The sequence below is a fragment of the Xiphophorus couchianus genome, chromosome 12 (genome assembly GCF_001444195.1).
Source record: "Xiphophorus couchianus chromosome 12, X_couchianus-1.0, whole genome shotgun sequence".
Classification (NCBI taxonomy): Eukaryota; Metazoa; Chordata; class Actinopteri; order Cyprinodontiformes; family Poeciliidae; genus Xiphophorus; species Xiphophorus couchianus.
Genome location: NC_040239.1, coordinates 14,299,775 through 14,326,562, shown reverse-complemented (window position 1 = coordinate 14,326,562; position 26,788 = coordinate 14,299,775). Strand labels below are relative to the sequence as shown.

General features: G+C 37.5%; 2 protein-coding genes across 5 annotated transcripts; one reads left to right on the top strand and one right to left on the bottom strand.

Annotated features, from left to right (window-relative positions):
- Positions 1-536: 536 nt before the first annotated feature.
- LOC114155000 (secretory carrier-associated membrane protein 1-like) lies at positions 537-10,744 on the top strand. 4 transcript variants are annotated; one of them, XM_028034576.1, is made up of 10 exons: positions 537-772; positions 2,552-2,632; positions 2,795-2,905; positions 3,560-3,574; positions 5,379-5,487; positions 6,700-6,828; positions 6,930-7,089; positions 7,182-7,283; positions 7,366-7,483; positions 8,272-10,744. In XM_028034576.1, exons 1-10 carry the CDS (start codon positions 716-718, stop codon positions 8,431-8,433), a joined length of 1,044 nt encoding a protein of 347 aa, XP_027890377.1. In that variant the 5' UTR covers positions 537-715; the 3' UTR covers positions 8,434-10,744. The 4 variants fall into 4 exon arrangements, with proteins under 4 accessions (XP_027890377.1, XP_027890380.1, XP_027890376.1 ...); XM_028034575.1 differs by having other exon boundaries at positions 540-772; positions 5,379-5,490; XM_028034579.1 differs by lacking the exon at positions 3,560-3,574 and having other exon boundaries at positions 538-772.
- An 824-nt stretch (positions 10,745-11,568) lies between these two features.
- Positions 11,569-25,572, bottom strand: LOC114154709 (LHFPL tetraspan subfamily member 2a protein-like). Its single transcript, XM_028034046.1, has 3 exons — positions 25,429-25,572; positions 15,079-15,731; positions 11,569-13,030 (listed from the first exon to the last, which is right to left on the bottom strand). The coding sequence occupies exons 2-3, from the start codon at positions 15,470-15,472 to the stop codon at positions 12,774-12,776; spliced, it is 651 nt and encodes a 216-aa protein (XP_027889847.1). The 5' UTR covers positions 15,473-15,731; positions 25,429-25,572; the 3' UTR covers positions 11,569-12,773.
- Positions 25,573-26,788: the final 1,216 nt, after the last annotated feature.

Sequence of the window (26,788 nt, the reverse complement as noted above, 5' to 3'; positions counted from 1 at the left end):
GGATGAAGAAAAATCAGGAAGATGGTTTTATAAAATTCAGAAAATGGTAGGAGAAAGAAGAAATAGAAAGGAGGAAAGAGTGATAACAAGGTTAAGATTTGGACATACAGGACTTAATTATACTTTTTGAAATACAAAAGCATACTAATGACAAATGTGATTACTGTGGAAAATATGAAACAATAGAACATGTTATATTAGAATGTCATAAAAATGAAAAATAGAGAAGATATATGAGGAGAGAGTTTGAATGTATTAAGGAAAAGGTTAATTTATTAGATATTTTGAGGAAGAATTTGTGGAGTAAACATATACAAATAGTTATTCGATTTTTAAAGAAAACTAAATTATTTCATAGAATTTGATTATAGTAGGTGTGTTTGTGAATGTATGTATGATATAGATGGGTAGAATACAAAGTTATGTATAAGTATATATATTTGTAAATTTGTACCCGTGGGTCCCCATGTGCTGTACCTGCCCAGGTAGTCCAGCTATTGTGATGCTGTCTGACTCTGACGCTATCAGCATCCTCTCAGCTGCTGCCATTTTTCTGCTATTGGCTAACTTGCTAAGCGAGAGCTCTCCATCTGCAGGAGGAGGCAAAGGGGGCTGCTACCATCAAAAACAGGCAGTCAGATTCGAGGACTAGACCTTTTCCGGAGAATTAGTGGTTTCTTATTTGAAAGGAGGCAGTAATTAGAAAGGCGACACAATGTCTGATTTTGACAGTAATCCGTTCGCAGACCCGGATTTCAGCAATCCCTTTCAGGTAGCTAACGATGCTAGCATGGTCGGCTAACAAAAACCGTTACTTCCCATTGAGCCGACATTCTTACTGTAGCATCCAGGCTAATAGCTTGACAGCCTAATGGAGAAGCTCCTCTGGGAGTTGAAAATGCTATATATTGTCATTTATTTTGAATGTAGTGGTTTAAGATGATTTACAAACAATTATGTCTCAGATTATTCATGGAAACGTTGCTGTTAATACTGTAAAAACTTGTAAATGTGTGCTAGTTGGATAATACTAGCTTTCACCATCGCCTGTAAACATTGCATAAAGCCTCTTCGTTAGTACAAATCTTACTGTTTTTTTTATTTTTATTTTTTTATATCTATATTAAAGTTTAACGTGACTGTCAGTATTTGTTTTATTTACAGCTGTCGCTAGGATGCAGGCCTTGATAACTGAGACGTCAGGCAATAGCACAGATGCAATTATTAATTGTAAGAGATTTTATAAACGAGATGACTTCACTCAGGCTTCCATGCTTTGATTGTTCGGATTTATTTTGGTGTTTTTAATATTTTCTATATCCCATTTAAACGCAACAAGCTGTTTTAAGTTGGTCATAACAAACGATTGTCTGGATGAGGATTAAAAGCTTAAATGAAATCAATAATATGTGTACAGAAGAAGTGAGTTGCAGTGTTTTAAAAGATGATACTTGAGGCTAATGTGCATCTCAATACACTTTGAAATCTGTAAAAACTTGTGAATCAAAAATTAATGTTTAACTTCAGACAGGTTTTAGATGACAAATACTCATTGAACAATAATCCATCTTTAGTGAGTCCAAGCAAATGTTAGTTTAAGATTAGTTTTAGATTAAGCTAAAAACAGAAAAAAAAAATTAAAAACAGCAACTGAGAATATTTTGAATTGAAACGGAAAGATTTTCAGTTTGCACTAATAATTGTAAGATTCTGAAAGTTAATTCTAGCATTTGATGAAATCTAAATCCTGCACAGGCGAATAGAGCATGTGCACGTATGTTAAAGTATGTATATTTTCTTTGGAATATATTTTCCTGAAACCATCAAGTAATACATTTTTAAGAAAAGCAGCTAATTTTGATGTATATGAAACAAATGTATCATATCAAGCCCACAATGGCAAATACAAAGGTGTTTTCGAGAAGATGACCCAACCAAAAGTATAATAGCCAATCAAGCATTTTGAGCCCAAACAGCAACAGAAACATACCAATATACATATACATTTATTTTGAGTAATTAACTGGGGCCTACCTCATGAAACTGTTGGTTTTTCTGCCCAGCTGCTCACCTAAACAAGTGTTTACTATATACTTTTTTTCACTGCTTATTAGTGTTGAAGGTGCCTGTGAAATAATTTTTTTATGTCATGAACTGGGTTAGCAAAGAGTTGTTAATCCCAAGTACCTCATTACTGGCGTCAACAAAATGAAATCTTTTGACTCGATATAGTTTCACTTTTTTCTGATCTTGCTATTAAAGAACAGAAAAGAACTGAACTTTTTTAGCAAATTAATGGAAAAAATAATCTCTGAATGTGGAATTTTTTTTGTCACACAACCTCAAAAAGATTATGTCTAGCGCATCCTAATCTAATTTAAAGTTTGCTTTTGTGAAACCACTTTAAGAAAAGCAGAATCTGGTAAATGAATGAATGAACAAGTAATTTGTTCCAGTTTCTATACAAGCTGAGTGACAAAACTGTGTATAACTGATTTGTAGTTGTAGATTTCCCTCCCTAAACTCCTGTATGAACTTTCATACCTTGTAGGATCCTTCGGTGACCCAGGTGACACGGTCGACCCCTCCTGGCGGTCTGGAGGAATATAACCCCTTCACAGACGCTAGAACGGTTAGCTTCAGATTGTGAGAGTGTGTGTGTGCGTGTATTTTAGTGTGACCTAGTTTTATCCACTGTCCTGTCTTCCATGCTGTAACTTTCAGAGTGTAAAAATAACCCCAGTAAAGTTTGGTTGCACGAGTAACAATGTAGACGTCCTTTGCTGATCTGCAGGCAGCACCTGGAAATGCGCCCAAACCGACACCCGCCCCGTCCCAGAACACACAACCTGCCATCATGAAACCTACAGAAGAGCCGCCAGCTTATTCACAGCACCAGACTCAGGTGAAACTTACACCACCATCATGACTGTTATGTTCTGAACCGCAGCTATTTATGAACACTAAACTAACAACATACAGAACTCTCCACTATTTTTTGAAACCCTTAGAAAAATGTATTTAAAAGCCTCGAAAGAAATAGTTACTGACCCAAAGCAGATACTCTTTGAATCTTCTAATCGTTTTGGAGATTTTTATTTTTCATCCTCCCATATAATCCTCTTCGTTGTGTGGTGTCAACATGATCTTGTGTCACAGTTACGGTTATTATATACGTTTTAAATATTTCTCTGATTTAGAAGTGAGTAGGGTTATAATATTAGCAGCCATTTTCTAAACATATGACATTATGCCAAGCCAATTTACTTTAAGGTTTTTTTATCCTCTATCTATGGTTCCCAAATATTGTGGAGGGCTTTCGCCGTCTTGATTTTCTTTTGTGCAATTAAAAAACCCATATTGTTCTCTGTAGTTTTTAAGGTTTAGAAAATCTCATATAAACAATAACCTATTACATTAATAACTTTGTCATAATTTATCCAACATGTGCAACTGTAAAATCGCTTAAAGAACTTATCTCTCAACAGAAACTCTATCTGTTCCTTTGGTTCATTTTTCTTTTTGTTCTTCATTGTTCTTGTGTTTTCTGATGACCCAGCCGCAACGTAACGAGGTACCGTCTTTAATTCTGATGTGTTAATTTTTTCATAGAGCTGATCTGGCGTAGATTCATCTACACCGTGTTCCAAATAATTATGCAAATTGGATTTAAGTGTCATAAAGATAATTTTTTTTGTTGTGCTATTAAATTTATAGATGGTATTGTGTGTCAGGGCTCTTTGAATCACTATAATTAATTTCAGAGAGCTGGTTGATTAGTTTGCCTGGTGAGCTCAATTAAAGGAAATCTACTTAAGAAGGATGTTCCACATTATTAAGCAGGCCACAGGTTTCAAGCAATATGGGAAAGAGAAAGAATCTCTCTGCTGACAAAAATCATCAGATAGTGTAGTGCTGTATGACAAGATATGAAAACATTAGATATTTAACAAAAACTGAAGCGTTATCATACTGTGAAGAGATTTGTGGCTGATTCCAAGCAAAGATGGATTTGTACAGATAAAGGCATAATGAGGAAGGTTTCTGTTAGACAAATTCATCAGATTAAGACAGCAGCTGTTAAAATGCCTCTGGAACCTCAAGGTGGAGGATCCTGCATGAACCTGCTATTCGGCCACCTCTAACCAGAGTTCACAAGCAGAAACGGTGGCAGTGGGCCCAGCCGTACATGAAGATTAATTTTCAAACAGACTCGTTCACTGATGACTGCTGTGCAACCCTGGATGGTCCAGATGGACGTAGTAGTGGATTGGTGGTGGATGGCCACCACGTCCCAACACGGCTGTGACGTCAGCAAGGAGGAGGTGGAGTCACATTTTGGGCTGAAGTCATGGAGAGAGAATCATTGGTCGGCCAATTCAGAGTCCTTGAAGGTCTGAAAATGACCTCAGCAAAGTATATGGACTTTCTGACTGATCACTTTCTTTCATGGTTCAAAAAGAAGAGCCGTACCTTCAGCAGCAAAATCATCTTCATCAAGACAATGCACCATCTCATGCTGCAAGGAATACCACTGTGTCATTGGCTGCTATGGGCATAAAAGGGGAGAAACTCATGGTGTGGTCACCATCCTCCTCTGACCTCAACCCTATTGAGAACCTTTGGAGTTTCCTCAAGCAGAAGATCTGAGGGTGGAATGCAGTTTATATCAAAACAGCAGCTCTGGGAAAATATTCTGACATCCTGCAAAGAAATTCAAGCAGAAACTATCCACAAACTCACAAGTTCAATGGATGGAAGAATTGTGCAGGTGATATCAAAGAAGGGATCCTATGTTAACATGTAACTCGGTCTGTTAAGGTGTTTTTGATTGAAATAGCTTTTGATTTTAGTACATGTGACCATTTAATGCTGCACATTCAAAGAATGACAGTTTGCAGTTCTTTATAATCCATAAAATGCTTAGAAAATCTGCTGTGCATAATCATTTGGAACAGTGCATTATGAGTTTTTGATTTTTGAAAAAAAATACTGTTCTCATGGGGAGATTTGTTCAGTAAAATTTGATTTATACTGTAATAGTTCATAACTTGGAAATTATACTGACCATCATTTGCATTGACTATTTAAGAAAATCTGAGAAAATATAACTTGCATAATAATTTGGAACTCGGTGTAATCCCCCTTTTTTTGTATCTATAACTTTCAGTTAAAGGAACCTTGTCGAATCTAGTTTAATACTAACAGAAATGTGTTATTTGTAGTGACTAATTAGCTTCCTAACATAACCCCTTTTCCATTCCAAACTAACATAACATTTACCCGAATGAGAAATGTTGTAAATATTTGCTTTGCTGTAACTTTGTAACAGCTTTCAGATGTTGTGAATCACACAGGCTTCTCTATGTCTCTCTCAGGACCAAGCGCGTGCTCAGGCAGAGCTGCTGAGAAGGCAGGAGGAGCTGGAAAAGAAAGCTGCAGAGCTTGATCGCCGGGAGAGAGAGTTGCAGTCCCACGGAGTAGCAGGAGGTCATTCAGATTTCTATCACTCGTCCCCTTCCTTTTGTTTAAACTGGAGCATTTACAATGGAGAGAGACAAAAGTTGCTGTTAATGTGTTGCTGCTACCTGTATTATTTTGAAAATACGTTGCTATATACTGAATAAGAACCAGCTGCAGCAAAAATTGTTTATGTTGTAGAACTGCTATCATCCTCTTTTAGAAAAGCCCCAAGACAAGTTTGTCTTGTCAAATATTAGTTGTTTCTTCCCACACCATGCAGCAGATCTTGTTTTAATTAGACAGAAAAGAGAAATCCTAAGCGTCAACTGGGAATGAGCTTTAGGTAATGTGAGATACATTTTTTATTAATCAAAAATATATTTAAGAAGGCCTGAAATGTGTCCTCTCAGATTTTACTTATTTGACAAGATATTAAAAGCTGGAATTTGTGAACATTTTCTTGAACATTAGTTTTGTTATGAGGGATCCACCTGTCGGCTGAAACTGGCAAAATGTTAACTACTGAGATCTGAGATTACCGGACGCTCAATATATAGGAGTCTCATGCGTGGGGGGGTCCTGCTCCAATTCTCAAGGCCCAATTCAAATTCAAATGGTCCAACTATCTTCTCTAGATGTGAACGTTCTGCAGAGGTCTGCCAGTGGACCTTCATTTGATTCAGGTGTGTTGATCCGGAGAAAGAATAAATACATGCATGGTAATGGGCCTTGAGGACTCACTTTGGATGCCAGAAATCTTGAGTGGTTTGTTTCATTATAGTTTTAATAGCTGCTCTAGATGTGCTATATCACAGCTTAGTTGTAGATGAATACAGATGAATTCAATCATTAGTTAAAACTTACTTTTATAATAAGGCTTTTAATATTTGAATTTGTTTTTCGTATTTTTATTTCATTTTGTCTTACATTGTTATGTATTTTAATGAATTTGGTATATACTTTTTTGTTTTGTGTCATTTGTGATGTTTTAATTGATTTTTTTTAATGTAAAGCACTTTATAACATTTGTTTTAAAAGGTGCTATACAAATAAAGTATTATTATTATTATTTTATTTTCCTCAGAAAAAAGCTAGAATTCTCTTTTTTTCTTTTACATTTTTAACAAAAATGATTTGGTCTGACTCTTTCACTATGAATTAGCATTCATAAAAATAAACAATATTTCATATGAAATATGATTAATTATCAAGACACTGTTTGTTTTGCTCATACAGGCCGCAAGAACAACTGGCCTCCACTACCAGAAAAGTTTCCCGTCGGTCCGTGTTTCTATCATGATATTGCCGTAGACATTCCTATTGAGTTCCAGAAGACCGTCAAGATCATGTACAACCTTTGGATGTGTAAGTCGACACATCTTTTAATTTATTTTTGATCACTTGACAGTTTTCGGTCTTGCTCTGTTGCTACATTTGACCCAGAGCTGTTCGATGTGATGTACCAGTTCATGCAGGCACGCTCTTTGTGAACATGTTTGGCTGTCTGGCGTGGTTCATCGTGGATGCCTCTCGTGGGGTGGATTTTGGCCTGTCCATGCTCTGGTTTCTGCTCTTCACCCCGTGTTCCTTCGTCTGCTGGTACAGACCGCTTTATGGGGCCTTCAGGTAAGCAAGAGGACAGAATATGTCGCTCAACTTTGGAGCAGTAGATGCAAATCAATCACCGTTTTCTCACAACTCTTGTCTTCTCATTTCAGGAGTGACAGTTCATTCCGCTTCTTCGTCTTTTTCTTCGTCTACATTTGTCAGTTCGGAGTCCATGTTCTACAGTCGATTGGCATCGCTGGCTGGGGAACATGGTAAAAATCTTGTGCTATCACTGGATCCATCACTTTGTGATTGTTTGGTACCTTAATGCTGTCTCTGCTTTTGTTTTGCCAGTGGCTGGATTGCAGCGCTAACTGGTCTGAACACCAGCATCCCAGTCGGTATCATCATGTTACTGATTGCAGCTCTGTTCACTGCGCTGTCCGTGGGATCGCTCATAATGTTTAAAAAGGTAACAGGATTACAGAATGTTTGACATGTTGTTGAAAGGGAAACTTGTGTAAAGGTTAGGGTATTGTTTGTAACATGTAAAATATCAGCGTAGTAATGAAAGATATAAACCATTTTCATGTCATTTTACGTTTTATTGAATTCATTCAATAATAAATATGAATGCTTCATGGAACAACTAAAAGAATTCATTAATGAAAAGGAGCAGAAAGTATAAGCTTATAAAAAGTTAATAATTTATCCATAATGGGGATAGTACATGACTTCCATCACTTAAAAATACTTCTTAAAAGTACATACTTAATGCCACCAGGTAAGATAAGTGACTCTACACATGCAGCTGATGTTTTAAAAGCTTAAATTGAAAGTGATTTGGAATCTCTGATGGCTTAAAAAGGAAACATGGAGAAGAAACGAGGAATTTCAAACTGTTGTTGTCCAAAGTGTGGCCTGCAGCCGTCTCAATGATTTTGTGGAGCCCGTGACCACAATTCAAGAATGCTACAAATTCTTGAATTTTTAGTATTCAAGAATTCAAGAAGAAGCAGGTGTAGAGACCTGCACAGTCAGTAGATGAAAAGAGACCCTTTTTATTATTTAGATCAAGGTTTTCATTAATGTAAGGCCTCTAAAAAAACACACAGAATCTAAATACTCTCAAAATGAAAAATTGTAGACACAACATACTTTTATCATAATTTTGTTGCTCTCAGATTCATTTCATAGAAGGCGGCATGACAAATATCTGATAATTGAACTGAATTGAATTGTCTTTTCTGCCTTTTCCAGGTGCATGCGCTGTACCGAACCACTGGTGCCAGTTTTGAGAAGGCTCAGCAGGAGTTTGCGACTGGCGTCATGTCAAACAAGACGGTTCAGACCGCAGCCGCCAACGCTGCCGCTAATGCTGCGACCAATGCTGCTCGCGGGGCCTTCAAGCCTCATCCATAAACAAAACACACACAGGCCGCACACGCTCACACACCCCACCAAACACACACAACAAGATGGAGACGCTCAGCTCTGGTCCTGCTGCCTCTCAGATTCAACAGAATATATTTATGAATGTTTCCCCTGCACATTTATCTTCTAAAATGTGAAGTTAAATAACAGACTAGTTACTAGAGTTGTTTATCTTCACCTAAAGCCTAACATCAGTGCAGACACTACAAAATTCACCCTATCTGCTTTACAGTCAGGTGACTGTCTCAAGGTGGGCTCTGTGTGTGTGGGGTGATGTCATCATGCACACTTACCCACTTCTGTGCTCCCCTCATCCTTCTGTCCCCTGTGAGCTGATCCCAGATCAGGCAGAAGTCACATCTCTTGCATAGTTAGTGATGGTGATGACCTCCGAACAGCTTCCTGCCTGATAAATTCAGTGTAGACTTATGAGAAGTTAGAGTCTGTTTGCACATAGTTTAGTTTTTGTTTATTATTATTTTTTGAATAACTGGATGTCAGTGTGATGCAGTGATACATTAATCGCTTTTCTTTCATCCATTTTTTGGACATTTAGGACTTAAAGGTACAGCTCACTTTGTCTTGTATCTGTGCTAAATGTAGCAAGATGATAACGTTCTCATTATGGAAAAATGGATTCATATTCTTATAATAATTGAACAATCCCCCAGGTATACATCTCAGTTCTGTTCTGTGTGCTCTTTTGCTTGGGCTGATTCGGCAGCTTAAGATTATCCAGCATGACAGCAACAAGCGTGCTTGGCACACACTACACTTTAACTTCATTGCCTTTTTTCAGGCTTCACATGTTGCTGGTTGAGGGGGGGAGTGACTCAAGTCCCGACTTAAACAGCCTTGTGTATTCAAAGTGGGGAAAAATGCAACAAAAACCGATGTTCCCTTTCATTTATGAATGGCATTTACTTATTACCACACTAAGTGACTCTCTCAGTTATTTTTGTAGCTGTTCTCACTTGTTTGAAAAACTAACGCTGCTATTAACCTCAGAGCCGCTTGTTGTTGGGCTCCTGCTGTCCTGTTTCCTGTTCAAAAAGAAACAAAATACCACACGTGGAGAGAACTGAAATGCCTTTTCTCTCAGGAGATTTTTTTTTTTATTTCTTGAGACTAACCTGCACATATGTTAAAAAGGAAAAAAAAAAAACTTGAAACTGTGTACATGTACACTACATAGGCTAACAGTGGCTATCATTTCAACTGGTTTTCCTCTGTAGGAAATTACTGGCTCCAGAAAATGTGTACCCAACGTAAATACTAAAGGAACAGGGGACTGAACTGGATGCACTCTCAGTGCCATCACCAACACACGTTAATTTATTCACACTAAAGTTGTACAGACTACTGTCACTGAGGTGAAATGTGGATGTGCGTTTGTTTTTTTTCTTTTTTTTGTTGTGCCGAAGCACTTCACGTAGTGAACGTGATTGTCTGACGATGTGCATGATAAACGAATGATAACTGCTGTGCTAAACATTAAATACTCCCAAAAGTAAATGCTAGAAAGTAAAGGATACTTCCTGAAATAATAAGCTTAAATCTTGGCAGTATTGCTTTTATTTGAAGTTGTTTGGGGTTTTTTTGTAATACGTTACACATTTCTTGTTTTTACATCAAAGTTAGTGAAAATCATGTTTTTATTTATTTTATTTAAGTTGTTTGCAATTTTGCCTGTGTGTGTTTTCTTTTTTGTAATGACATGGTTAACGCGACAACTAGGCTGCAGAAAGTTCTGCAAACACGTGTGTGTGTTTTATGAGAGTGAGTGTAAATGATTTGGTATGGAAGAATTAAACTCCCTCAAGTGTTATTTTATGTCCTGAAAAGCTGTGAGAAACTACCAAATGTGCATAGAAAAGTTTTTCCAAATCTTGCTTTGTGATGTGCGCCCTTCAGTTTTACCTTAAGTTATTACAACACTCTGCTGCATACACCCACATGATTACCATGTATTTATATTTTTGAAGTCGTTCTACGAAGCCTTGCCACAGTGGGTAGTTTTTTTGATGTATTTGGCGAGCTGGTTCTGCTGTACAGAACTGTGTGTTTTTGAAGTCTATTGACACAAAACAGTGTTTTCTGGCCTGTGGTAGTGTTATTCGACAGATTCAGAGGGGAAAAGGGACACCTGTATATTTTGTAAAGTTTAATCCTCAATATCAATCACGTGTAAAAAAGGAAAAAAAGTTAATGCACTCCTGTCTGGCTTTTGTCGCATGTGAAATAGTTTCAGTTTTGTATATTTATGGTATTAACATTAAATAAAATTTGAAAGAAGTAATGTTTTGATTTCATTTTAGTGTGATATGATTTTAATAATGCACACACACATACCTTGGAGTTTATCTTCTTTTTTTTTTCCAGATCACATTCATTAGTTAATAATTTTTCCAAAACAATTGGTATTTTTAGTCCCTCCTCTTTATTGTTCTTTGGTTTATTCCTCAAGCTGCTTACAGATGTGAAAAGTTCCTCCTATAGTTTGATTTAGTTTTGCTTGAAAATTAAGAAAGCTGTAAAATACTTGGTTGATTCTAAATCTGAATACTGATTACATGTCAAACTATAAAAGCAAACCTGCCTTTCATTCAGTGGAATGATAAATTGTATGAAATGGTTGAATGTGAAAACAGCCTTAGTCAGGAGATACTGTACAGGCAAAACATTTGGAGTCAACTTCAGCTTTCTGTTTACAATTCCTTTTACTTTATTGCATAGTCAGATTTATTTTTACATTAAAAAAATCTTATTTTCCCCAGTTTACTTTTAGGTTGACGTTGCTTTTTCAGCACTGTTGCTCATATAAAGCTAATATAAAATAAGGCTTTAATTTCAGGTTTGAAAAGATTCAAAACTTCAACAGTAAGACAGTAAATAGTTTCCATGTTGTATGTTTGAAGTGCTTCTGTTAAATCAGATGATTTAACAGCCTGACCCCTGTAGAAATGTATTCAGTGAATGCATACTGATACTTGTGTTAATGCTTCAACAAGAGAACAGAGAAGAGTTTGATATTCTGACATAAAACTGTCTGTAGTCTTGTAGTAATCATTTTCTTTCACTAGGTGTCCATGTTTTCTCAGAAAATTCTGAGTTCGAGACAAATTGCGGGTAACCTGCTTTCAATTTTTATTTTTATGAAAGAAACAAAATGTAGGCACAAATGATCTCTTTTCATACACCACTCTAATGTTACATCACACTTTCTGCTTTTTTGTCAATGTAACAAAAAAGAAATCACAAGGAACACTGACTAAAGATTCTCTTTGAAGCAAGTTAATTTCACTTTTAATTTCATTCAGCCCAATCAGTCAGTAAAATACTTTTATTGCACATCAGACACGCACTGAATTTATAAAAGCGCAGCAAAAGATTAATAACTAGAATCACAGTAAAATCTGGAGCGTGGAATAGAGAAAAACAGATCTAAAACACTTTAATGAAGTCTGCAGCTTTATGAAATGAGCTAAAGAGTGCAAAATGCAATAAAAGGTGCTATTTAATACAGGAGTACTCCGAAAGTACTAAGACGTGAAAGAGGCATCCACTCCAAGCATAGGAGACTGAAAGGAGACCAAAATGATGCATTTATGTATCAAAAGCTGAATACATAGAAGTAAACATTTGGTAAGTGAAGCTTATTCACTTAGAAACTGTCAGTTGCCATTCTGCTGAGAATTCATACATTTTGCTTTACAGAGGACAACATGTGTTATGTAGAGCAAATGAACATATAAAACAAATGAACAGGTCAAATCCTAACAAATTCTTTTGCCAGCTGTTGTTAAGTATTGTTTTCCTAATAATCTAAAATAGAACTTCCTGGCAGAAGAGACATAGGATCTCAGTTAAACATCCCTGGGTAAGAAAAATAAAGTGAATTGTTTCTTTTTAATAGCTAATAATAATTATAACCTGCTTGTGGTTTGTTGTTTAACAATATGAACATCCGTAATAGTTGCCTTTAGAGTAACACAACCATTCTTTAATTTTCTCCTTTTCCAATCTAGTGGTTTCTTGTAGGTAAGAGTTTCTATAAAAATAAAAAAGTATTTTTGTAAAAAGAATGTTCATCCATTACCTCCTGTACTAGAATAATTTTTAAAATGTAACCTAAGAACATAGAAAAAAATTAATTTCCCCACTTTTCACAGGTTGTTTTCCTTTTAACACTCTTTTATCTGGACCATCTAGAAAGGAAAAACCCTCAGGGAAGTCCTTGTCTTCCTTTTATTCTTTTGTACAAGTGTGCACATCCTAAATGTTCTACCAAAGGGGATTTCCTGCTCTTCCTGGAGCTTCCTTGAGGCTCACAACAGGCAGATAAGGCTTTTCCCCTCCTCGATTTCCTCCTGAACCTTATCGCTGGAAGTGGCGATCTCGGCCTGCGCGGACAGAACAGAGCACAGGAAAGTTCCCAGCGTTCCTCCTATCGCTGTGTAGAACGCCCAGCCGAGGGAGCAACCAGCCGGCCTGAAGGGCGAGGCCTCCAAGCCGCAGAAGGACGCCACCTTCTCTGACCCCCAGCCTGTGGGATACAGCATCAGCCCCACTATTAGCAGCAGACCTGTGGGGACAAAGCCGGGACCAGACAGTGAGATGATTGGCTTCATTCATTCTTTAGATGAATGTCATGATTAAAAAAAGTGCAGCTTGGAACATGTTGCGTCAACTCTAGTTGCGATAGCATCTATTCCATGGCTGGCAAATGTTTGATTTGTGATAACAAAAACTAAGTTTGATCCCACCTTTCATTGCTGTGCAAATATTTTACATATTCAGCACAAACAACTAGACACATGTAGAAATTCATTTTTGCATACAAAGAGGTGTGAAGAGATTCTAATATTAGACTACCCCCCCCCCCCCCCCCCACCCGCTGAAAAGTGCAATGCAACTGAATTGTGAAATCAAATGTTCCAGCTTGCAGAGTTACAGCCATGAAACTTCCTGCCAGCTTGATGCACAGAGTGCAACAGTGAGCCTACATGGTCTCTGTTGAAAAGTCACATTTGTGACATTTAGTATTTCCGCTTCTTCGGTTTCTCTTTACAATCTTGAAACTTTGCATAGATGAATCCAGAACATGTGAATCACTTGAAAGAATTAAATGTTTGATATGTTTCTGATTCTGGTCAATGGAGTGTAAGTCTTGTTATAATGACACATTATTGAACAAAGATTTGTGTGAAGATTACTTCACACAAAAGTGATATAGAAATAAATGTTTTTATTTTCTATTTTAGCTTCAATCAGATTTTTTTATAATCATTATTATATAGTCACGCTTTGTTAAAAAAATTACATTTGGAATTTTATACTAAAACTATTCAGCACCTTAAAGTAGCACTTGATAAATTCTGGGCAAAGACTGAAATACCTGAACTGAATAATATTACCAGTAAAAATTACAAAATGAAACCTGGCAGGGATTGTGGCTGTGTTGTTTCCATGACACAAAAACTATTTTTATTATTAATAAGAAATTGTGTCTTTGCTTTGCAGAAGACTCCACTGGGAGTGATAAATCAATCCATTAAAGATTTTTATCAGAAATCAAAGTTAATAACAAAAATATATTTTTTCATATACTATTATTCTGCAAATAATCTGTTATTTAGTTATTGCTATTTGTGTTTACATTATATCTGATTGGTTTACTAGACATAAAGTTGGAAGTAAAATTTTTTGGAAACCACTGTTTCAGGTTCCTCATGAATAGTTAAAATGGAAGGATTTCCTTGTGTGAATAATACCAGAACAGAAAATAAAACACACAACAAAAAACATTATTGGTCAAAAATGAAAAATAGGGGTTTTTTGTATGCTTGGTTCGAGGTCCTGTTATAGGTCACGTAAAACCCAGTTTGGTCCTTTTTGAGCATTTCCAAAATCCAAATAACTTTCTGTGTTATGTCTTTGTCATGATTATTGCAGAAATGTAAGTAATGGTTGTAAATAGATAAATAAAAGTATTAGAGTATGCCAGAGAATAGAAACTTGAAGTGTTGCAGTCCACGACCACCTCTTGCTGAGCACTGCAAGTGAGCAGGCTGAAAGACAGCTACTACACTTTTCCTTCTCTTACCTGCAAGAATGTGAATTTCTGTGAATATTTTCCAACAAAAACAGACTGCCTTGTAGTGGAAAGTGTATGAGTACCTCCCATTATTCTCATTAAATGAATGCTATTTTAAAATTAAAAATAAAACAGCTGACTACCTGAGCAGACAAGCTGATGAACAAACCCATTAGTAGCAATCAGACTCTTCCATAAACAAAAATCAAGAATATTCTAAACATTTAGCATTTGGAAACTACTAGTAACAGATGTTATTTTTGTTTATGTATTAAAATATAAATATATCCTCATAGAATACTGCAGTTGTGATAATCAATATATTATGTAGCATTAGCAGAACAATTTCTTATTAGATTTTAGATCATGATTTTCATTTTTGTTTTAAAACTTTGCCTTAAACTGAAGTATTTTTTTAACCAGCATTTTCTATTTACATCTTACAATACGCTAAATACATCCAGGGCACAGTTAGTGTGGAATATTTGGACAAATGGCTAAGTTTCCTCCATTTAAAAGAACCAACACATCTTTACCTCCAATAGCCTGGAGCAGTCCACAGATGTTGAATATGCTCTTCTTCTTGATGCTCTGAAAGCACAGCGTGAAGACGGAGATGCAGGCCACACACCCGAGCACCAGCATCCCAGCTGCCAGAAACAACATGGCGGCCTGCCAGAATTTACTGGCCACTTCCCCGAATGCCCGTGCGTAAATCCCACAGCTGATCTCTCCCTTGATTCGGTAGCAGCGGTTGTAGAGGCCGAGGGACTCCCTGTCATTCACTTTCGTCTGTGTCACACCGTTCTCAGGCAGAGGGGGTCTCAGTAGCCATTCGGGGCTCATGAAGGCGACCAGCTCCGCAAAGGCCACCACGATGCTGAGCAGGGTCCACAGCATGGAGCGGCATGTTACAATAACATGACACATGGCTTCAGCTCTGAGTCCAAAGTTGAAATAAGGTCTTTAGGTTTCCAAAGAATTCTTCTCCCTCTCAACAGAAAGGTCAGAGAGATTCCTGGTTTAAATCCAGATGGACTGCAGATCTTATCCTCTCGGAGCAGATGTCGGTCCCACCAGTCAGCACCACTTCTCCTTTTTAGTGTTTCCCTCCTCTCTGAAGCGAGCTAACACACTGGTCATCCCCAAAAGCAACAAAGCTCTGACACAGCTTCCTTTAGTCGTGGCTCTGGAAAATAAAGAAGCAGAGAAACATCAAAAGGTCACTCGGGATTTTCCCGTTCATTATTCATTGGTCCCCAGGATGTCCAGTTCGTCTCCCTGCTATCAGCTCAGACTCATCCTACTACAGATTCTGTCAGCCAGCTGTGAGCGTAACATGAGCATCACTCCCAGATGGTTCACAGTCATAATGAATCACACACACATAACTTCTGGAGATAGCAGTTTATACTATCATAATTTATTCTCAGACCTCTGTGTGCTGGATTTGAACTGAGAGACAACAGGAGCTTTGTGTGAGCAGCTGTCAGCACCGATCAGCGCAGAGCTCTGCTACAACACGTTACATCTGACTGCAACAGAAAAACAGGCCTGATCCATCCTGCAATGGCAGATCCAACTTAAATAGAGTCGAGTGTTTAAGTTACACCTAATAAATGCTATAAATGATGAGTTTTATACATCAGAACCTTCCTGTGTGACAAGATCTTGTGTTTATTTACAGATGAGTCACTGGATCACAGAAAGTACTTGTTCTGTTATGATTTAGCTGCTGTGGCCGCACTGGCCTCGCCACAGTCATCGTCTTGCGGAAGTTGAATAGTTTCTCTCATTTCACAGATTGATCATGATGACATAAACATAAAAATATTTATTATCTGGTTTACAAACTGCCTGGTTGTCCTTGCCTAATTTCGCTGGTCGGAAGTCAGGAGACATCTCAGTAAATATGAACTTTTAAAACTGCAGTTGGTCTGCATGGCTAATCCTATATCACTTGCATATCATATTATGGGCATAATGCATATCTCAAAAAAAAACTGGAAAAGTTTAAGCAAGGTCAAAACCCTTTACTCTCTGAGAATAATATGAAGGTCAGATGAAAGTTTTCCGGCAACAAGAAAACAATCTGGACTTCTGGAACAAAATTCTTTGAACAGATGAATCTAAAAGTGATGAGTCCAAACCTCTCGAAACAGAGTGGAATCTTATCATTTCAAGTAGAATAATCTTAATAATGTCATTCTAAATCCTTACTTAATGTCTCATCCTTCTTTGGGTAAAAGTTTAAGCAGAAAAACTTTCACCAGAATTTATAAATCGCTCCTTCTACCTTGCCTGAAGGACATAAATAAGGAGTTGGGTTTCAGATAACAACACCACAAGCAAAATTCCAGTTTAAGATGGTAAATCTCTCAACCACAAGCTCTAGGAATGAACAGCACTGCTTCATATTGTTTGATAAGGTCTGAGTCACTTGTAGGGAATCCACCTCAGAAATTTCAAGGGCCACAAAATGATAGAGTTATCGCTTGTATGTTGAAAAGGAGACTTGATGATTCATCTAAACACAGGACTGACTACAAAGCAAAAAAAACAAAAAAATGAGGTCACAATGGCAAAGTCAGGCAGCATCTGAGATCCAGGTATGGGTCAGCTGTGGTTGCTATTCATATCATCAGGATTCGGCTACGGTTTGTCTTAAGCTGAATATCACGGACTTCACAGCGCTTCACATTTTCTTACTCCCATTCAACTTGTTTTCCCACTCCTAATTAGATATTATATGAAACCCCAGCCAAAATACATCGTCTAGTGTCTACATATAATTACCCAGCCAGCTTGGCGATAAACAGCGGGAGTATACTTAAGCTAAGACCAGTTATAGCTACAGGATACACAAGAAGCAGGTTTGTCAAAGTACATCGTTTGTCATGACGGAAACAGCCGGAATAAACAGGAAGCAACCAGGAAGCATCAGTGTCTCCCCCTTTGAGGACGATTCGGCTCTTAAACATTCTTCTGATCTTAACCGTCATTCCTCAAGTCAGCTCTCTACAAGGAGGATTCAACAAGGCATACAGTTATAGTCCACAATAAAAAGCTAGAGTGACAGTATAATCGGGTATCCGAGCTGTGTTTATGTGGTTCGGAACAATTTTGGGAGTGCTCCTTACTGTTACTGTTTATTTTAGGCCTTTCCACACTGTGGCTGTTCTAATTCTTGTCCATTTTCCTCTTTACAATACTGGTTTCACACAACAGCAAAAACACAGTCCTGGCTAGCAATGAGCAATCGGTAAACATGCAGACGTAGTTTTTTTCATGAACCTGAATTTCAATGGGATTATGAGTTTACCTTGTGCAGTTTGAGTCTTTAGTTTGCTGCTGATTATAGTTTATTCAAACAGAGCTCAGTGCTCTCTGTTAAGTCTACAGTGCCCACAAATTAGCAGCTCTTCCACTTCAAACTACAAGGATGGAGCCATAAAATACATTTTTGGAAGGCAATTAGCAGGCTCCTTTTGTGTAGACCTCAGCTATTACAGGAAATAGTCTCATTCAGATCCCATTGTGGCTCTCATTTAAAGAAAACATTCAAAGGTTAACGAAACCTTCAAGCCACCTCAAAGGGGTATTACAAAGAAATATGTATAAAAGTTTCTTCTGTGTTTTTGGTAAAAGGATTGAGAGCAAAACCAGGTAGATTTATCTGAAACCTAAACTTGCTGTCACACTTTATTTTGTTGGAGTTTTTAAAAACCCTTTTTTTACTGGACAAAATAATAGCACGATCCTGTCCTGCATAACTTCAAAACGTACTCACCGCTTTACATACATTTGTTGTTACATCTCTAGACGCCTCATTGACCTTTAGAAGAGTCTTTTTTCCTTTGTGGCATGGATTCAAAGTTCCCTCTGGGATTTTCCTCTGTGCTGACATGATAAAAATAATACAGTGGCTGATGATTTGTTGGCTTAGCATTAACTAAGTCAATTTTTTTCATTCCAACACATCCCAAAGGTGTTTTATTGGAACAAGATGTTCTTTGCACCTTTGTGTGGTTAGTAAGTGTATATTATTATTTTGAAGAAGGGCGTAAAACATACAGTTTTCTACGGTGCCAGGACAGATAAATTTATTGTTTCTTTTTTTTCTTCACTTAATGATCACCTGACACTGCTCAGAAGAAAGTTTCCTGCTCGTTACAGAGACCATAAGCACTGGGCTTATCGACATGGGTCAATCTTCATCAGTACAAACAAAGAGTTGGCATAATGTAGGGTGAGATTATTAACGAGTCGTTGCCCCATTGAGTAATATTAGCAACAGTTACATGTGGTGTCTTTTAAGCAAGGTTCATTACAGTTACAGACAATCTTTGAAGACATATTTCTGTCAGTAAAGAATTTTATGAAGATCTTTTATTGTGAACTTGAATCAATGGTTTGTGGTTTTTATGTTTCATAGGGCTCAACCAACATTTTCAGAGTTTCTTTGAAGGAAGTCGTGTACGAACAGACACCTGCTCAAGTCATTTCTCCATTTTAGATCTCCATCTATTGTCACGCTGATTCTGATTCTGATTCTGATTCAGCTCCAGCGGTCGAACTTTCTGGCATATTCTGTCTCGCAGTATGACAAGATTTCAAGACTGTATCATATTGAACATGCTGCAATATGACACTTTCAAGTCCCTTACAATTTTTTAAATAGCAGTATGTGCCAGGCTTGAGTCGCAGTAAATTTGGACGTGATTTATTTATTTTGAACATGTCCCTTATCCTGAGCGTCAGATGCATCGATGCTGAAACCGTATATACTAAAAGAGATGCAAATAGTGTGCCAGGGTTATAAAATCTATAAAACCACTTGATGAACTGATCCATATTAAAGCTTATTTAGAGTTGTGTACAAGATGTTGCAGAGTTGTATGAGTAATGTGCAGCAGTTTAAGTGTGCAGAAAAAGTCAAGGCACCCTGAGACAAATGAAAACTTCCCACTTGTTTACTGGCTGTTGAGCAAACTTCTGGAGAAAGTGCGTAAGCAGCAGTTCACTGATAAAAATGTGTTTCTCTGTGTTTACTGGAACACCAAAGAAGAGAGATTTTACACTCCACAGCACATCAGACACTTGAAGTTATGATCCATTTCAAACACGCAGTTATGGTTGCATTCTGTGTCTGTATTCTCAAACTGCTTGATCTTTTTTACTGGATGTGCTGCTTGTGTTGTGGATATGTATCACCTCAAACAGTGACAAGCTCTGGCGTCTTGCATGTATTGAAATGATCCTCTATTATGCTGAGTTTGGCTGATGTTACAGGAGATGGCCTTCCAGATAAAAGCTAGTCAGCGATGAAGCGGTTTCCCATCTGATATGGTCCTGCTTCATCCCACATCGTCCTGCTGCCTTCAGACAGCAAGTCTGCCACGCAGAATAATATCCAAGCAGCACAAGACTGAAAACAACTTGGACAGTTTTCTCAAATGTCTTTTAGCAAACGGAAATGAACAACACACACACACACACACACACAGTTCGATATACCAACAGCCAATCGTGTGGCCAGAAAGTCTGTGTTGCTGTAAAAATTCCTTTAACTAAACCAAAACATCAGTTTCAGCAAAAGCCTGAGACAAAACAGTAAAACTGAAGGCGTGTTTGTGTCAGTCAGCAGCTAGCTTGAGGAAGCAGCTAAAGAATTAATCAGGAGTAATTGGTGTGAGACATCAGAAACAGGGCAGATAGCATGCCTAGGTGCTGAGGTATAGATAGGAGGCCACTTATTATGGAACTGAAAGTGAAGGACAACTTAAAGGCTGATGGCCGAGGGGTATAAAGCACTGCTGAGTCAGACTATTCAACGAAGGAAACATTCATGAGGAGCCAGAGAAAAACAACTCTATTCATGGACAAAAAATGTTTCCAGTTCACAGCGTCTGTTAGGACGCAGCGCCCTGCATCCCCTTGGACTTTATCTGCGCTTCTTCACTTTACAACAACAAACTTCAGTCTATTTATTAGGATTTAATGTTATTGAAGTAAGATAACCATACTTGGTTTTAATGGGCTGTTTTTGTTAAAACAAATGAAAATTCAAGTCTTTGGTTGCATTTCCACAGACTAAAAGTTTTGCTCATTTTCTTTTCAAATGGCTGGAGCTCAGACTGAACATTAGACTGAGAACTTTAGTTTTCAATTCTTGTCCAATTAATGAATTTAAGTTTGGACTTTAACTACATCATTATAAGGCATAAATATGCCTCTGACGGTTTCACAAAGCAGTTTTATTTATACTGAAATTAAATCAAACATCAGTGAACTCTTATGACTAGGTGAGTTTGAAAACTACCGGTTGCCTTGGATTTTATTTTGGGGTATCAGTGAAAAACAAGCTGAACAAAAATGCAAATCAGAATTTGAAGTTTGTTGTCTTGGCTCCAAAACCTAAAAGATGAAATGCATTTGTAATTCTTTAATTTAGCTTATATATATATATATATATATATATATATATATATATATATATATATAAAAAAATATATATCTCAAAAGATTGGTCTAGGTTTTGCATATCTGCATGTTACTGAGTAGATTCTAGGACAAACTGGTTCGTTTAGTTGTAAAGGTTGCTGACCTTTTATTTGTCCCAAAAAATCCCAATAAAACATTTTGACGTTTGTGGTTGCAACATCACAAAATAATGAAAATATGAAGAGATATGAATTCCTGTTAAAGGAATTGTACCTTTTTCATCCAGATCTATAGATTTCCCATTTCCATTATATAATCTAAGGAGACTCTGTCCTGTATTTTCCTCTTCAAGCTGCAGGTCCTGAACCAGAAACCTCAAACCAAAGCAATGTGTTCCCTGAGCTGGATCTGCTCAGCTACGGTCTGGTCAAGCATCTGGACCAGCCTAAAGAAAAACCCCTCAAACCAAAACTAACATAAAAAAGCTATTCCTCCTTCTGCAACTCAAATGACATGTCGGGGGACAGTCAGCAAATCACAAGCCACTAATGAGGGCCTATCTTCATCATCTTTCCAAGAACCATAAAAACACCACATGACATAACGCCAGTAAGACAGGATCAGACAGGACCAAGCATATTCCTCCCTCATGACGGCATGCAAACAGCTGAGCTCCACATGAAGAGAGGAATACTAACGAAACAAAACTCAATCAGCAGCCACACTTTGGGAACACCTAAACTTCTAGTCAAGATCTGAAGACAGACTTCATTCCCATGATCTCATCAGGACTCTGTTCTGACAGAGCAGGAACATAACACCCAGAAGAACAGAGAGGCTTGAGCCCTGCAGAGTTGACTTGTAGACATTCATCACATCTCTTACAGCTCTGGGAAAAATTAGGAGACCACTTAAAATGATAAGTTTCTCTCATTTTACTCTTTATAGGTATATGCTTGAGAAATATAAACATTGTTCTTTTATTCTGTGAACTACTGACAGCATGTCTCAGAAGTTCCAAGCAAAAATCTAGTACTTATCTGCAGAGAAATAATCAAAATAACGAAAAGGATGCAGTGCTTTCAGACCTCAAATAATGCTAAGAAAAGAAGTTCATATTAATTTAGAAGCATCAATACTAAAGTTTTAACTCGGGAAGAGTTCAGAAATCAATATTTGGTGGAATGAGCAAAAAGTTTTCAACAGGGTTCAGTGCAGTGATCTCTTTATTTTTTTCAGAGCTGTATCAAACTAAACAAAATACAGAGAGAAATCACACCCAGAGCTAATAAACGCCACACTTAGTCATCTACCCTCAGGGAGCACTTACTTTTGGTTTTGCTAACTTTGAATCTAAGAACAAATTTAAGGGAAAATGCAAAAGAGTCACAGTAAAGCTGGAGAATAAACAAAAAGACGAGTTATTGTTTATTGGTCGTGCCATATGCAGTGAAATTTAAGAAGAATCTCTTGCAGCCACATCATAACAATGTGAGTCGCCACTTTTGTTGCTTTTCATAAACATGAAATAAAGGAATTGCAACAGAAGATTTTCCCATGAATCTTCTGGCTTCTACCATATACTGCTTCTCAGAACATCAGCCTGCAAGCTTATTGTGTGATGAGCTTATTAAATACTTTTTCAGTGCTCCTGACATTAGTTAGATTTATTTTGCATACCCTGATTAAACTCTGTGAAACAGCTCAGGCTGTGAATAGCCAATAAACATTATTCCCAAACCTCTAATAGGAAGTAAAGTAATCTCAGCAGCTCTGACTCTCTTACGAATAAAGAGCCGTGTTTGTTTATTGATCTGACGCCAAAAGGACACCAAAACACGTAAGCAACAGAGCAAACTATAATGAGGCAAATTCACAAACGTAAACTGTGAAAGGTGTCATGCAATGCTAACCCATCCGACACGAGATTACATCCAAACGCATGACTTCCCCAGAGAAAACTGTCGGCCAGCCTCATTTATGTGTTTATTTGTGTGCATGTGCCAGTAAATCCCTCTTCATCTGCCGAGATCCTGGCCTACTTAAACTCTCTGAGATGTGAAACTGTTTACCCAGGATCCATGCCATCATTTCACATCCCGACCTTTCAGCTCCCACACAAACTTTGTATCAGTCCTACTATTTCTGAAATACCTCTGTAAGTTTTGTAACTTTTTTCTAAAATAAAAAAAAGTTAATACTTTCTGTTTATTTTTTATGAAATAAACTCTGCTATCCAAACACATGCTTATTAGCAGGCAATGAATCAACTTGATGCAGATGTTTCATCTGCCATAAATCTTGAGCTGAAGCTGCCAATAGGCACTGTTTAAACAAGCCAGCTAGGCAGAAAAATCCCAACACGCCTCATCGAGAAAAGGAACAAATGAATTCTGAATTGTTGATCAATGCATTTTTGCAAACTTACCTCCCAATATCTCTTGTTGACATTTTGTCAGATTTTATTTTCAGCAACATCCCCAAGAAGTCATGTGGAGGAGTTGTGCTGTTCATATTTTAACCGGCCAACAACAAAGATTCACGTTTAACACGCATCCTAAACCAGTTACTTAGTTCTTAGATGATGACACTAATCCAGAATCATTCTGTCACAGAAGTCAATGGTTGAGATTACACACACAGCATCCCCCAATTCTGGCTAACTCAGTCATAATGACTTTGCAGCTTCCTCTTGACATGGATCCAAGTTGGGTGAACTTTGACCCCCCTTTTTTGATGAGTATTTTCCAGTTTGCAAATAAAATAATAATAAAAATAAATTTACAGTGACTATAATCCAGAGCTCTAGGTAAATTTGGGATGTAGGTTCATAAACATATTTTGAGCAGGGGCGTGTTGTGGTGGCGTAGGGGATAGCAAGACCCATGTTTGGAGGCCTTGAGTCCTTGACGCGGCAGTCGCGGGTTCGACTCGTGGACCCGGCGACATGTCTTCCCCCCTTTCTCCTTCCCCCTTTCCTGTCAGCCTACTTTCAAAAAATAAGGGACACTAGAGCCCACAAAAAAGACCCCCTGGTGGGATACAAAAAATATATAAAAAAGAACATATTTTGAGCAAACTTCCACTGCTCCATCCCACCTCGCATGCCCTCACTTTCCAGCCACACACTTCTCATAAAACAAAGACCTGTTGCTATGACACACTTCAGGAACATCTTTCCCCTACCTGTCTTATCTTTAAAGGTGTTATGACTGCAAAGGAAAAAATGACTACCAAGGAATCAGGGGAGCTTGAAAGACTCTCCAGAGCAAAAAGAACAACATACTTTAAAATACAAGCCTCATTTTTAAGCATATATTATTTTTGACATTGTTGAAGTCCAGAAAGAAATCCTATCCTAAAATTTCTAGACCTCTTATAATGTGTTAATGTCTATTTGAAGCTACTTCTAAACCCAGCTGCAGAACAATAGTAAGAAGTAGTTTCCTTTATTTTGTTGAACTTGTTCTAAAGTTCCCGAAGCTCTTTTGTTAAAGTCTTGCTCTTCAATGCAGCTCCAGAAAAAGTGGTTTACCAAACCTTGCACTCATTCACAAGGTAAAAATTAGGACTGATCAGTGGACATACTTTAATATATTCATACTTTTGCACAATTTTTAAAACGCTTTGCACAGGCTTTCATTGTGTGGACTAGTCAGCCAACAGTCCCAGTTCTGCTCCTGTCAAATCTAATTTTGGGAAAAACTCAACATGTCAGGGCAGCCACTAAAGTAATTAACAACATGACTGCAACTTAAGACAAGTCCTGGAATCCACTGAGCACTGATGATGTATAGCTGTTAATGTACTTTTAAATATAGTTTAACATTTTGTTCAGCTCTTCCATTGAAGGGAGGATGAAAATTTGTCATCATTTTGCTGAAGTTTGTTCTTGTATAAACACTGCAGAGGTTTCTGGCTTTGTTTAGCTTGTGAAGTAGTACCACTTCCCTTCTCAACTAGAACAGTATGCACACAGTATGTTGGGTGGCTGCAGCGTAGCTGGACCTCCTCCCTGCACTTCAAGGACATGAGGTTGTGGTTGCAAAGAGAGGGGCTGCTGTGTGGACATTTGCGGAGGACAGATTAAGAAGTAAAAACAGCCCAGTTGTTTTCCTGTGAACCTAATGGCACGGTGATGAGACCTTTGACTGCTTCCACATGTCGTATCTAAACTAAGTGACAGCAGTCATCTGTACACACAGTTAACTCACTTTTAACCACATTTTATTTCTTCTGCTACATAGCAACGCCATTCTTATTAAGGAAGAATGAAGTGAAGCATAAAGACTTAAGTGATCCTTGTTTCTGGAAATGAAAGCATGATTTGAATGAAGATAAAGTCTGAGAGATGAGCTTCTACTCCAGTTTCATTCATAAAAATCCACAGGATACTTCTATGAGAGTTGAAATATTTCCTTGTTGCATTGTTTTCTACTTACATGAATCCAGGACTCATTGCAGGCAAAAAGGAGTTCTAACGGTGTGGTTCCGTTTCCTAGAGGCGGCCCAGCTTTCTCAAACATTCATTCAGTGCCTCTCCTTTCTTCAGGACTGTTCTCTTTCCTTCTCATTTTCAAAAAGACATCCCACAGCTTTCTGACGTCGTTTTGTTACGCCCCTCCTTCCTCCTGTTACCTTTACCCATCCCCCTCTGTGTCTGTCAGAGAAAAAGAAGAAGAAATGTTTCTGTGCAGCTGCATATAAACATAGGGGTTGGGGAAAAAACTAGAACAGCAGAACTGAGGGCAAGACAGGGGTAAATTAAGTAAACTTTGCTTGCAGTCAACCGTCTTTAAGTCACAATTTGCATGGAGGAGATCAAACATGTAATACCAGCAAGAGTTTTGGATTTCTGTAGGGAAACTCAACCTCAGAATACTCATAAATAGTTCTTTGAAAAAGAAAAAAGAAAAAGAAAAATTGTGTTAGAATTTAACAGAATAATTGTTTTACATTGCTTTCTAAAAACAGAATTCAGACAAAATTATTAAACGTTCTAAAATAATTTCAGCTTGAAATCTTTATAACAGTGTAACATATTTTATTAACATTATTTTAATACAATTAAGGGATTCTTATCAAAACTGAGTTGTTGCAGGTAATGCGGTGATTTAAATTAATTTTTTCAACATCATATGGCCTTTGAGGCTGACAAAATGCATTTATTTTAAGATGTATTAAAAAGATCTGGTGAGAGTGTAAGAAAACTTGCATAGAAATATATTTCTTCTAGTAATAAAGTAAAGTAGTATTATAGAATTAGGGCGACAAATAGTCATAAAAGTTTTCAAAAGCATGTATTGTTAAATTTGTTTTGAGTATTATTACTTGAAGATTTAATATTATGATATTATTCTTGATTGTGACTCTGATCCTTTTGTTGTACTAGTTGATACTCAAGAAATCAGATGAAGTCATAAATGAGGGATTATGACCCATAATCATCTCCTGCTGGTGGAAAATATTTATTATAGTCACATAACGGCTTCACTTGATGTCACTGTTGCATAGCAACAGCAAGGTCCTGGGTTTGTGTCCTGGCCTGTTGTCCTTCTGCATGGAGTTTGCATGTACAAAGTCAGGATAGATAGTGGTTGGATATAGTCACATAACTACATTTTCTTTAACTACACCATAAGTAGATTAAAGATAATTACTTCAAAAGATTTTTTGTCGGAGCAGGTACAAAATGTCCCCAAGGAAACAAACAGGCGCATGGTTGGAATGTTATCCCCTGTGGTAGATTAGCATATGAATTTTGGCAAAGATGTCCTCTGTTCTAAGACTTCTTCTGCTTTC